This window comes from Protobothrops mucrosquamatus, unplaced genomic scaffold (genome assembly GCF_001527695.2).
Source record: "Protobothrops mucrosquamatus isolate PMUCROS unplaced genomic scaffold, P.Mucros_1.0 scaffold1509, whole genome shotgun sequence".
Classification (NCBI taxonomy): Eukaryota; Metazoa; Chordata; class Lepidosauria; order Squamata; family Viperidae; genus Protobothrops; species Protobothrops mucrosquamatus.
Window position 1 is genome coordinate 74,733 of NW_015387681.1, and position 14,472 is coordinate 89,204.

A 14,472-nucleotide genomic window follows, 5' to 3' on the forward strand; every position below is an offset into this window, starting at 1 on the left:
TTTTTCCAGTGTCACTGTAACTTTGAACGGTCACTAAATGAACTGCTGTAAGTTGAGTACTAATCTGTATTTGGTGCAGTTTGTAATCACTGAGCTCAGCAGGTGCTTCTCAGAACTGCCCCTTCTGCTCTAACATTTATTAGTTATTATTTATTAAAATTCAGGATGTTCCCGATTGCCACTCTATATTTAATCCACAGCAAATGCAGCTTTGTGGCTTGAAGAGGTTAAATTCTGGAGTGCTTGGCTGCTTTCCAGACCCTTTACACAAAATCGGGCTAATGCAACAGCACAAGAAGCGCCCAGACTGGCCATGATTAATAGACTGCCAAAGACAGTGCTTTCCACAAAACACACACTTCTCATTCCCTTGCTTCCATAGATCATGGACTTATCCTCAAAATATCTGACTGAAATTGAATTTGGCTTCTCTCTCAACCGTTCATTTCCTATGTTATGCAAAGTTATATCCTTTTTCTGCCTGAGCTGAACCAAACCAGCTGCAGCCCTTCAGAAGGAAAATGTGGTTCCAATTACGAAAGCTGGCCTAGATACTGAACCACAGTTCTGATGCTGCTCTAATTGAGCCATCATGGAGCAAATGTAAAGTAACAGAATTGGATTAATTAGGTTTGCAAAGTTCAATACAAGAAATCTTGGCAATGGGAAGATGGGGAATAGGTACTTAATAATGAAGGAAGTGCTACACAACAGAACAAGATTTAAGTTATCTTAGTCCTGCAGCATCATATAGCCAGTCACTTTTCTGGTTACACTGGTATATGTGTTAAAAAAGAACAATACAACGCAAAAGCCAGTTTGATCTAGTGACTAAGGCACCAGGCTAGAAACCAAGAGATCACCAATTCTATTCCCGTAGCATGAGAACTGACTAAATGGCTTTGGGCCAGCTACGCACTCTTAGCCCAGCTCACTTCACAGGGCTGTTGTGGGGAAAACAGGAAGAGGAAGAAGTATTAGATATGTTCACTGCCTTGAGTTATTTATAAAAATAGTAAAGGTGGGATTTAAACAAATCTTTTAAAAAATGACCTTACATTTACTATGCAATCCAATCTGGTCGCATATAAGCAAACTTGTCTATAATATCCAGAAATTGGAGTAAGCTGGGAATTCCAAGGCATTTAAATACAATTTTAGATTTCTTTTAGTAGAACTTTACTGCTTCTTTGTTATTGTACTGTATGGTAGTCCTTAATGGTACTATTGATTATGTTGATTATTAATCTTGCTTATGCTGCTTCCTATGTTACTGTTAATACCGTTCTCTTTTTATTAATAAATTTATTAAGTTCTACACCATTCAGGGAACTGCAGTTAGTAGATTATATGAAAGTACCCAAAATCATTAAAATAAGGGGCCGTATTCATTAATGCTTAGTGCTGTAATGAAGCTATACTTTAGAATTTCAGAAACTATGGAATAAGTTTAGGGAGAAAAACTTAGGTAAAGCAACCATTCTCCTATCTCCTGTTGAAACAGATAGAGGCAATTCCCAGACCATTCTTATACAACTTAACCATCACTACCACAAAATCACAATATTTGTAAGAACAAATACATTTATTTTATGATCTAGCTTCCATCGATGAAGATTGTAGTTTTTCATATCCCCCCTCATCACCATATGAAACCCAGACTGAGAAAGCTACATGCATCCTCTCTCCTGCACAAATACAGTGTTAATCACCCAATTCAACACCCCTCCTGCTAAATTACTGGGTTTCACCCATCAATGTTGCCATAAGCTTCCTTATTCAAAGTAGTAGAAGAGTTTAGTCTGACAACCCCTTGCCTTGTGCCAAATGCAAACTGAAGAATGGTAGGCACTGCTAGTCACATTTTTTTCAGAGTCTCTGCCCTCTGGCCAGCTCCAAATTAGCAACTTCTCTGTTGCTCTTGGACAGCCCTACTATGCCACATGAAAAGAATACTGATGACCTCAGGAAATCCCTATCCAGTTTTAAAAATAGCTGCTTCGTGACATCACAAAGACAAGTTCAGACACTCCGTTTCCTAATATTCACTTTTCCTTAACAATAGTCAGTCTGGCCCAGTTTTTTTTTTTTTAAGCCATGACCAACTTTGGTTTTCTCAGTATATTTTCAAAACCATATCCCAGCACTGTTCAGAGGATTTAATTCCTTTTGAACTATGGGAGTCTACAGCAGTATTTCTAGACCCAATTTAAATAACTTTTTAAAATAGTTACAGCTCTAGAAGGCATTGCATTTATCTGAAAGTATGCCTTTTTCTAGCTGATCCTACAAAAACCACAAATCCTCTTCAGAAACATTGCCTCAACATCCAGATGTATAAACTAAGAGGATGCTGTAGACACTCTGGGACAAATTCTCAGTGTCTGAAGGGCTATGGGCAAAAGCCCCATCTTTTGCCCTTCTGGAAGGCTGTAAGCAGCAACCCAGTGATTGCTGAAAAAGGAAGCAGGGGGCAAACATTTATGGCCTGTTGTTGCTTTTTGTGTTCTGGGATTTTAAAGATAAAAATGGAAGTGGGAGATCTCCAGGAAAAACAAGACCATTCATTCCTACTATTGAAATCCCTCAACTGCACTGGCAAAAAAACAACTTAAAGGTTTTGTGTGAGGTAGTGTCAGCTAAGCCGCAAAATGACGAAGAACAATCCAGCCAGAGTTCAGTTCTTTATATTTGTTTCCACACAATAGACAGAATCTTGCCAGACTAAACGCTTACTACTTTCACCCTAACAGATATACCTTGGGAGACTCTAGTGAGTGGCTATTCTTACTCTCTTCCTATTGGTATTGTCTCCTATCCAGCTCCAGGCTGCCTCCTGTCTCACCTCTTTTCCTGGAATGTGCTTCCTCTTTTCAGGGAAACTGCAGGTCTATTGTGGTCCATCATAGGTGGGGCAGATTTTGGACCACTTTTCAAGATTATGGAGAATTAAGGATAGGAATGAGAGAACTGGTTGCCTCCCATTTGCAACTTTAATTGGCAAAAGGGGAGGGCAGACACATGCACAAAAGCCAGTCATAATGCTGCCAGAAGTGAATGGCACAATCTCAGGCTACACACAGATCTTGGGACTTTGGACTGCCCGTCACAGTAGTGCTGAAAGTAAACTTTTTTTTGCAGCTGAGGGCCTCATTTTTCTTTTTTCTATCTATCCATCTTCTATCTCAAAGGTCATAGGAGACACAGCCACTGACATTGTGATGTAACTAGAAGCTAGGCTGAATTTTTTTCAGGCTTCTGCAGTAGGTGATTTAAACTAAGAATATTAGCAATATATTAATTTTGAAATTTGTTTGGACTTAATGTTACACACTCAACTGTTGAAAAACAATTGCTTCCCCCCCCCCCCCATGGAATCTTGGCAGCACTGTTTGAAGTGCTGGGAGGGAAGGGAATGTGTGAGAAAAAATTACCATTTTGGTAATAATGCCAGCTGTGGAAAAACTTTTCAGAGAGGCTAATCTAAAGTATATTTAAGACAGTTCCACAGCTTTTAGCACTTAGGTCTTTGAAATAATAATCTCAGCCTCTCAATAATATATTAATTAGGTTTTAGTTTACTGTGTTCCTTTTTATTCTTGGTACACACAGTTCTACTTCTAACAAATTTAATTTTATTCTGATCCATCCCTCCACTTTGAAGAGGCATTCTTTTCCAAAATTAGCAAGTGGCTTCAAAGATCAAGCTTTCTCATAATGATCTCACTGTCATCTCCAGATGACAATACATTCGCCCACCTTTCCTTCTGTCTCCTACATACAATGTTTGGGAAGCTAACAATAACGTCCTATTCAAGCAGGTATTGAACACGTGTAGCTTCCCCCAAAAGCTGAAGCAGAACGAATGAATGAATGAGTATATACATGCATTTCTAGTTAATCTAAGATTATTTAAAACAGAAATTATTATCTTCCTTTCAAGTAAATTCCAGTAGCTCTGGGAGAACTTGTTAATTTTGCTATGATAAACTGCTGTTTCAAGGTTGTGTATTCTTAATACTTCTTGTATTCTGTATGCTTTTAATTTTCTTTAGGATATCTGGGGGTCTCATGTTTGGGTTACAGCCTGACTCCAGGCCAAAACTGTGTGGCTCACAATATATGTGCACAAACACAATATATACTTATACAAAGAAAGAAAGAGGTCACCTATTCAGAAACTGAAGTAGTCAGAACTATAGAGTTTAGTCTAATTTTGTATTGAATCAAGGTCAGTTGTTATGGAAGCAAATATACCATTTTTTAAAAAAAGGCTTATTCAGGAGTACAGATTAGTTAGTGTTAGCTGATATCTCAAGAGCAGGGAAGTCTTTTCAATCCCTCACTAAAGAAACCTTGGATAATTGCTATCTCTCACGGCACCATAACATTAGGATGCAAACGTAGTGTGTATTCAACACCTGTCTGCAGGAGGTCAGATTTAAGGAACGGATCAGTGCTGCTTACATAGGGGGCACATGATGCTCAGATCTTTTTGCTTCTTCCCTACCCCTCTGAACAGCAAACCTTAACTGCAGAGGGGGAACCTAAGGCTCCAGATCTTTTTATGGCAATTCTTTCATCCCACCTCATCCCATTTCAGCCCCAACTGCTAAATAACAATAGCATGATGTTCTACTACTTTTAAGGCAGGAAAACATGAAAGGCTTTTGCACTGCTTATTCCACTAAGGAATGCTCATACTCTCATGTGTGGGAACAGGGACATCTAAGCGCCTTCTTACAGCAGTTAACATCTGCTACTAAGGAAGCTCACCCCAAACTGGCCTCTTTAAAGTTCTTTCTTTCTTTCTTTCTTTCTTTCTTTCTTTCTTTCTTTCTTTCTTTCTTTCTTTCTTTCTATCTATCTATCTATCTATCTATCTATCTATCTATCTATCTATCTATCTATCTAATCTATCTATCTATCTATCTATCTATCTATCTATCTATCTATCTATCTATCTATCTATCTATCTATCTATCATCTAAAAGTATTTTTCCTAAACTCACTGGATAAGATTTAATATTTTAATATTGTATTCCACTTTGTGAGCTGTAACACTGAAAGGTGATCTATATATAGAAAGAAGTGAATAACGAATTAATGAATTAATTACATTGGCCTGGATCCAAAGAAACATGATGGAATCAATTGGTTCATTCTAATGACCCAGAGCCAATTACCCAGAGAAGGTGATAGCCTCTCCTTCACTGGATGCATTCAACCAGATAGCCATCTGTTAGGGATGCTTTAATTTGGATTCCTGAACTGAGCGGGAGGTTGGGCTCAGTGGCCTAAATTGTTCCTTTCAACTCTGTGATTCTATAAAAAGGAATAATATTTTCTTCGTACAATGAGTTCTAGCAGTTCTATAAGAAAAAGAGCAAATGACATTGTAGTGAATGAACTCTTGTGGGTCAAAGAAGAAATGTTCTAGATCAGGGGTGTCAAACTGCCAGCCCACGGGCTGGATGCATCATGCAAAAGTCGCACCCCATCCCAGCTCCGGCAAGGGGAAAAAAGTCGTGATATGTCACGATGTGTCATGTGACACAAGTTTGACACCCCTGCTCTAGATCCAAGAGTCACTTTTATCCCATTTATCACCTGCCCCTCTTCTGTATGTTAAAACTCTTTCCTTACACAAGGGATAAGAGAAAATCTACTGCTAGTAGTTATGGATAGAAATGAAGCTTATTTGATTTTTTTTAACTGCCATCTGAACAGAGAAGTATACAGCTGCAGGGGCAGGATGAGGGAAAATGCACTCCCTACCCAAGCAACATTTTATATCTTATTCCAAATTTTGATGTGCCAGAAGTGGATAAAGCAACCTAGGCCAAGGAACGAGCCAATCCACAAAGAAGAGGGGGTCAATCTATTCTTCAAATCACCTTGAAGGCAGACCAAGAAGCAATGGATGGAAACTAATCAAGAAGAGAGCCAACCTAGAAATAAGGAGAAATTTCCTGACAGTTAGAACAATTTATCAGGTGAATGATTTTCTTCCAGAAGTTGTGAGTGCTCCATCACTGGAGGCTTTTAAGAAGAGATTGGACCACCATTTGTCTGAAATAGTATAGGGTCTCCTGCTTGAGCATGGAGTTGGACTAGAAGACCTCCAAGGTCCCTTCCAAGTCTGTTTTCTGTTATTCTGAATGTGGGTGGGTACTAGAGATGAAGCAGGGGTGTCATATTTAAAGTTCAGACACCTCCAAGACTTCTACTATTTTGATATTTCCTGTTTCATCTATGAAATGTCCAGCCAACATCTTTTGAAAGCCTTCCTCAACTTCAAAAAGTCATGTGCCAAACAACTTGCAAATGATAATTCCTTGGTGGTAGAACATGCAGCCTCAGATAGTATCTGCCCAACTAATTCAATTCTGATAGGATTGGCACAGTCAGGATTCCACTGATTGCCACCTATCAATGCTCCGGAAGCACACCATCTTTGTAGCAGCGCCTGGCCTCTCAAATGAAGTCCCCTCTCCTCAAGAGTCAAACAGGTCCCATTCTGCTGGTGTTTTGTAAGGGCCTTAAAGACCTAACTCTTTACCCAGGTTTTTGGAGAGGACAACTGATATTCTTTCATTTCTTCCCTTCCTTTCCGAGTTTACCTTGTTTGCTAACCTTGTTCTTCTATCCTGTATTATTTGTGTGTTTCCTATTGTTCTTTGTTTTTAACAACTATAAGCTGCCCAGATATGCTGGGAGTGGGGCAACATATAACTTGAATAAATTATCGTCCAGCGCACAGTCAGCCAGATGTTTAGAATAAATTTGGCATTTTTATCCAGCTATTGAGTCCTTACAAGGACCTGAGATAAGCAGATATTGCTTGATGGTGTTAAATGTATTGTTCCAGTATTATTATACCAACTAATTGCATCTGGAGCAAGCAAAACATTTTTGGACGTGACATTTTAACATAAGTAATGGGCAAAAAAGGAACAAGAGCCTAGAGGCACCATGGAGCTTCCTTGCAGGGAATAAAGCCTAACAATCTACTCAAGGAGTAGCCCAGCTGCCTAGGGAATCTTGCAGCCACATTATAGTTAACAAGCAGGGCTACGTTATGGCAGCTAACTAAATACATCTGGATAGCCTTGTAGAAAGAACAGGCTTAATGAATGCCAGCTGAATAAGAGCACGCTAGCTACAACCTCTCCTATGAAGTTGTGTGTTTGAGAGTAACTTAATAGTAACTGAAACTGGTCATTCTCATGCTCTAGCAGAGAGTATTCAGATTCGTGGATTCTTTGCTGCCTGAATTCTAACCTTTGTTCTCTTATCTTTGCCTCCTGGAACCTTGCCCAGAAGTAGAATGCTTTGACTTCTGACTTCTGGACCAATTTACTAATTTTCTCTATGTCCCCTTGCCCATGACTAACCCTTTTTGGAATTTGACCTTGAATTATATGTGGACTTGGTAGCAGGCAGCTTTCTGTGCACTTTTGCTTGGATTAAAGCATGCAGTTTGCAAGATCAATCCTAAACCTACTTGAGGGATCCAAACCAGCTACATGCTGGGTGGATGTGCAAAATATATCAATCTGAGAACAGAATGTTCTGTTTCCCCCTGTTTCTGGTACAAGCCATGGGGGGGGGGGGGAGCCTACCACTGAAATAGGACATTCTAGAGGGAAACCAAGTTCTGTTCACAGAGCCACACATTTTGCACACTTCAATTACTTAGCCATACTAGATCACAAAATTATTCTAGGCCAAAGTCATGTTCAAAATTTTCTAAATGGTGCCCTATGTATTGAAACATTGCTCTAAAGCAGGGATGTCAAACTGGTGGCCTGTCGGCCGGATGTATCACGTACAGGCCATGCCCACCCCGGCACCCCAAAAGCAAAAAATGTTGTGATACATCATGATACATCACATGATGCGATCGAGTTTGACACCTGTGCTCTAAAGGATCATGGGGTAGTCAAAACGTTTAGGGATCATCCTGTTTTCTGACTGTGAGACTCCTCTGAGTTTTCTTTCTCTCAGCTTTCACATAACTGTATATTGTTTTTGGTCCCCAATGGCAATGGTGATATCTTGCAAAATTCCAGAGTGGCAACTAAATTTTGAGCTGCAAAATGTCATAGTTATCATATCATCACTCTTTGCAGCCTGGCAGGAATGCCATGGAGTAACAAATGTGCAGATGACAAAAAAAAAGTTGTCACATTTTTGGGAGTGCCATTTGAACTGACTCAAAGAAAAACTAATGACTAGTTAAAATTACACTAATAACAGTAAAAGGAATGACTGATGGCAATGCCAGCCCTAAAGAATCTTTCAGGCAACGTACCAGCCTTAAAAGAAATGAGAGAAAAAAAGAGCTTACCTCTCCCTGGAAACTCTTCAACAGTGGAGCTACCTGTTTGCGTAAGTCCTGGAAGATAAAAAGAAAACACATAGATGAAGAAGTGGGTCATTAAAGAAAGATGGCTAAAAATGCAACTGTTTGAATAAACTGAAGGATTTACATCAGCTATTCCTATCTCCTTTTTTTTTTTTTTACCAATTCTATCATATTAGCTGAAGGCTGATTACGTTTTTAATCAAAACATTGCTATGAGCAAGGAATGTGGCAAAAATCCATTTTAACTGGCTCATGAATCTCGCCTGATATACAATTAGGGTTGTCCCAGAGGAGGGGAATTAGTTAACAAAAGCCTCTAGTAATATTGAATAATCAGTGAACTCCTTCAGTCTAACAACTCAATTGAAACAGAGCAGTGAATGACTAATGGAATGTAAAACATGTGAAGCCACATGGAAAGGGATCAAGCTAGACCCCAGTTTGAAGCATAGCCTCCTTTTGATTTGCAAGAAATTGGACATTATTTATTTAATGCGCATGTAAATCTCAATATAACAGAAACAGATGGTTTTAGCAGTTTACTTGCTTTTTCCCAGTATATTTATCTTCAAAAACCAATTTTTGAGCAAGTTTAATACTCCTGTGCGAAAAATTGGTATCACTGTATTTATTTAATTATTGGAAGAGAAATGATAATTTGCCTTTCAAAAGATGTTTTTTTCAAAATAGGAAATAAAAAAATAAAGCCATCCAAAGGAATGGCAAGCAATGGGGAGATTAAAGATGACAACTTATAAAGGGAAATAAAATGATGTGATAATTATAAAACCTGATCATGGATAGACTGATCCTTTAAAAGCAGGGGTGCCCAACCTTGGCAACTTTAAGACCTTTGAACTTCATGCTGGCTAGGGAATTCTGGGAGTTGAAGTCCACAAGTCTCAGAGTTGCCAAAGTTGGATATCCCTGATTTAAAGATTCTTAAAATCTAAGAATTAGCAAGGCAGCAAGTTCTATAATCTGGGGACTCTCACCAAAATCATTGGTCAATGATGAAACCATCAATGGGTTCTCTGACTTGCATTTTAAAGAAATATTACTTCTTTTTGCTAAATGTTCCAAATATGAATGGCAATTGAATAGCAATTAATTAAATTGGCAGTTTTGGAAAACCAGTACAAACCCATACCTTGGAATCTGTAGGAAATCAATGATTACACATTACTGCTCTGTAATATATACATATGTGTATGTATATACATATATATAGGTATTTGCTTCCCAGAGAAGGGTGAATGGAAAGAATTTCACTCCTGCTATTGTTCATCCCACCACCAATCTGCTGGCAATCATATATCCACATTGGTTCCCAGCAAGATTCATGGTACAATTATCTCTACGCTAAATATTTGAACAAGTGCTAGTTAACACAAATGACTGGAATCATTCAAGAGTATCATAAATTAGATTAGTAGCATCATTCTTCAAAATATGTACTAGTGTTTATCAGAAGGAAACAAATAAAAAATCAAGGTTGATAGAACGGGAAGCTTGCTGGTAAGTGAATAATAAAACAAGTAATAAGAGGAATATACTTGTTCATAAACAGATACCCTTCTGTGCAAAAAACAAGACAAAAAACCCCCTATCCTAAATTACAGTGACAAGTTTTAAGGACAAACTAAATGTAATACATTTTAACATGCATTGATTTTAAAAGCCGTTGCTCCCACAGCACTAAAAGCAGGACTAAAATGGGGGTGAAAGACTTCAAAATCTAGATCTTTTAATAATAACCCCAATGTATAACAATCCCAATAATATTTTAATAATCCCAAATAATAATAGACAGTAAAATAATAATGACAGTAAAATGAGAAAGGCTTACAGAGTCTAAAAGAACTGCAAGAACGAAACAGACTCTCTGTATCAAACAAGCATTAAACCTTCTTTGTTCCATTATTTTTATTACATAGCACAATTCAAAATGTGAGAATATGTAGTTTTCCTATAACTATTTCTAGAATTTTACAACACCTTTAAAAATAATTTTTATCACTTTGTATGTTTAATTTTCCCCAACTGAAAATATTTAAAGATATGGAAAACATTTTTGTTTGAATCATGATTAAAATCATGGCCGTAAATCATTACTTGTATGAATTATTTGTATCATCTCAAACCTGTAATGTTTCAGAACAAAACAGGAATCATTTATCCCTATTTTAAACCAATAATCTCTTTTTATAGTCAGATTGCCGATCCATTTAATTATGGTAGTATCACGTATTCTCAAGGGTAGAGGTTCTCTGATCCTTGCTGGCTGCAAGAGATACGAAACACCACTTTGGGATTTTGGCTGGAATATCATTATCTGAGTCTTTTCTTTGGCTCATATACTTACCATGAGTAAGACAAAGTAGAACGGTGCTTAAAAATTTATAAGCCTTTTTTGAATGTTCAATATTTCTGCATAAATATGACCTAAATCATTGTCCCACTAAAGCAAGCAGGCACCTATGTCTGGCAGTAGCAATATAGGAAAGTGTGGGAGATGGATGATGAGTTTAGTGGCAATGGCATTTTATAGTCTGTAGGAGAAAGCAAAAGTAAACTATTCTAGTGTTCTACCAAGCAAACCACACGGATCAGACAAGAAAAGGAGACATCTAAAACAGGTGCTTAAGTTTTCAAGCATACCTCCTTTAGCACAAATTTAAAGCCTTTAAACAAGTTTGCATTCATTTCTTTCTCGGTATCCTTTTCCTCTTTCATTCTCTTTTCTTAGAAAATATTTTAAAGATATTTATTCCCCAAAGAGTCATGGCTTTCTTTTCGCACATTGCAATTTTTCATCACAAGAAAAGCAAGAGTGACAATATCTGATGAGAGAGGGGCTTGCTTTTTGAGGCTAAGAAGCTGTCACATTAATAAACATCAGAGAGAATTTTGAAGGAGGAGCCATAGAAAACCCTAGGTTCGATTTCTTTCCAGCTAAAGAATTGGATAAAAAATTGAATAAAGTTTTCCCTCTCGGTTGTGTCCATCTCTAAGGCAGGATGCTCATTTCTGTTTCTGGGCCAAGTAAGCCAGTGTTGCCCAAAGACAATTTCCATAGCCATGGGGCCAGCATGACTATATGCTATGGCGCACAGAATGCTGTTGCCTTCCCACAAAAGTGGTACCTACTTATCTACTTGCATTTGCATGCTTTCAAGCTGCTAGGTGAGCAGGAGCTGGGGCAAGTAATGGGAGCTCATCCCATCATACAGTGCTCAGGTCTCAAACCCAGGCTGTCAGCTCTCCAGCCGACAAGCTCAGTGTCTTTAACCATTGAGCCATTGCACCCAAAAAAGAACTGGACATTAGTAATAAAGTTTGATTAGTGAAAAATCACTAATCTTAGTGATAAAGTTTGACTCTTGGGCCAGTCAATTTTTCTCAGCCCTAGGAAGAAGCAATGGCAAATAATTTCTGAAAAATCTTGTCAAAAACCTGCAGGGACTTATCCGAGAATTGGACACAACTGAACAGAAGAAAAAATAAGTTTGATAGGGACAAAATTTAACTAGCATTAAGATATCTTAGCAGTTACAGCCACACCATTCTTTTCTGACAATAAGAAATCAACAGCCGAGGTCTGAAATAATATTTTAAAAATTCTCCATATTATTGCCCAAAAGCCCTACATGGATTTGTCCCTGCAGTCACCAGGATTTGAGTTCCAAAAGTATACCGAATAAAAAACAATGTATAAATTGTTGTATAGATTTGGTAAAAGCAGATAGTTTGTAAGGATGGATAGATCCGGCTGTATTTCCTTTATTTTTCTTATCTAATAAATAATAACTGATTTCTTTGGCTTACTACTTCTCACTGTTTTTCAGGATTTTTGTATAACACTGTTTATCCCCAAAGGGCATGGTATGAGAAGAAGGTATGTATGCTATTAAATGCAACAGATTCTTCTTAGTGGTTTTCAGTCCAGGTTTGAAGGGCAAACAGTAACCATATATCATACAGACATTTAAAATTAGCTCAAGCATATTGTCATTAATACCATACTGTCTATTTGAATGAAGTCTTTGAACAACTTATCTTTTAAAATGAGCCAATGACCCAGTTCCTTACTGCTGATTCTATGAACAACTATTCATGATTAAAATGGGCAAGCACCTTTCCACTGTGTTTTTATTACCAGCCATAGATCATTCCCTTTTACCATACAGTTGGCATTTTCCAACATCATTGCCCCTGTCAACAGATTCATTCTGCTTTGTGACTGAACTGTTCTGCTACCATACCTTTTGATTTCTAGATTTCTCCAGTTATTGACAGGCCTGATTTGACAAAACCATACTCTGGAGATCATAGGAGATGGTGCATAGACAGTACTAAGGGAGAAGGCAAGCAACAAAAGAGCCAGTGATTCAACTGTGGTGACCAAAAGAATTAGAGATCAAATTTTCAGGCAGTAAGTAGGAAAAAAATGGACAGTCTTCAGAAAAAAATATAAATTGTTTAGATTCAGCACACTATGGGGCTATTTATAACACCTTATGTTCAGGGCAAGGGCTGCAACTATTTGAGATTTGTACAACAGTTTTTTCTGCCAGGATTAAAGAAGGAATAGAGCACCAGAATCTGACTTCAGAGACCCATTTCGCTGTGTCCCCACATGATGCCTTAAAGCAGAGATAAATAACCTGTTCTTCTGCTGATATCTTGCAATTCCTACAAGGTCTGGTTAATAGGACTCATGTCTGGAACTTATGGCACTTATAGTCCAAAACATCTGGCAAGTATCTTATACTTGCCCATAACCTAAAGACTTCTAACCTTGCAAGGGAAATGATTTCCTGTCTCCCTCTCCTGGAACTGGCACATAATAGAGCTTCTGAGGACCCAACTTTTCCTTTCAAAGGAAAACAAGACTGATGGATGTAGTAATAAAAGATTGACTGCTCTCATGAGAAACTGCACATTCTAGTGCTATGGCCACCTGTACATCTACTATTCTAAGTGACCAAGCAGCTAGGCTGGCGCATGAGAAAGATGACTTTTTGGGGTGTGTTTAACATCCCCCCGCCCACGAGCTCCTGCTTCTTCATTCAGATCAATTCATCTGCAACTGCTGCTAATCCGTCAAGTCCCTGGCTAAAACCATGTTATCTCTAGGGCTTTGTGGGCCGAACATACTGATTTGCTTCTTAATTATAATCTGTATTTGTCTTTACTGCTTCAAGTGTTTGGGAATATATTTTACTTTAATTTAAGGTTCAAAGTAGCATTAGAAGAATAATTTATTTATTCTTGTGGGGGTGCGCAAGAATAAATAAAAATGAAATCCAGAGAGCCGTGAGAAAGAAGAAATATTTATTCCTAAAAGCAAACAATTTGCCTTTAGGGGCAGCTGCTGAGAAATGGGGTACAGCAGCAGACTTTTATAAGGAGAGCTTGTCCAGGGTATGGAAGTGTCTACATGCTGATTCTAGGCTTACACTTGAAGGGTGTGTGTGTGTGTCTGTATTCTTGTTAACATGCAGTTCTGCTGGGAGACCTAACTTAATGAACTCTAAATTTGTATTTGCAGACCTTATCCTTTGATATGTGGATTATGACTTTCCCCCATTTGCTATTTTTACTTGATTAATTTAGTTTCAGCTTGACCGTCAATTATCTAGTGGAGACACTGATTCTCAGACCATTGTGGATTCTGTTAATGTTTTAAGGGAAGATGGAAATAGTACAAAGAACAACATATATTTGAATATAAAACTTCTCACAGCAGGAAAAGAGAAAATAGAACTGCTTCAAAACAGAGTGGATAGAGGTCTAGCAATACCTACCTCCTTTCCCCCAAAGAAAGCCAAATACTTCCCTTTTTCTATAGGCAGCAACTAAGTATAATCCTAGCAACAGCCAGAAGATACTTAATGGTAAATGTTCATTAATATTAAAACATGTGCTAAAAGATACTATTTTGCTGCTTGTAAATGGAATTAGCCTTCAATGAAGAATGCACCTTGGGAGAATTATTCAGACTTCCTAAGTGTCTATTTGCATATTTACAGGTCACGAAGAAAAGAAACAGGCAGGGCTTCCCTGCAAGGCAGAAGGAACCATTCTGCCCTTCATTC

The 14,472-nt window shown here is 38.0% G+C and overlaps 1 protein-coding gene across 1 annotated transcript in view; it reads right to left on the minus strand.

Annotated features, from left to right (window-relative positions):
• LOC107293122 (protein CASP) overlaps positions 1–14,472 on the minus strand; it is a gene marked incomplete at its 3' end in the record, with an annotated part of 250,943 nt that overhangs the window by 66,289 nt on the left and 170,182 nt on the right. Inside the window, exon 3 of the mRNA XM_015822256.1 lies at positions 8,354–8,401. Coding sequence (XP_015677742.1) covers positions 8,354–8,401 — 48 coding nt within the window. The remainder of the gene's footprint in view (positions 1–8,353; positions 8,402–14,472) is intronic.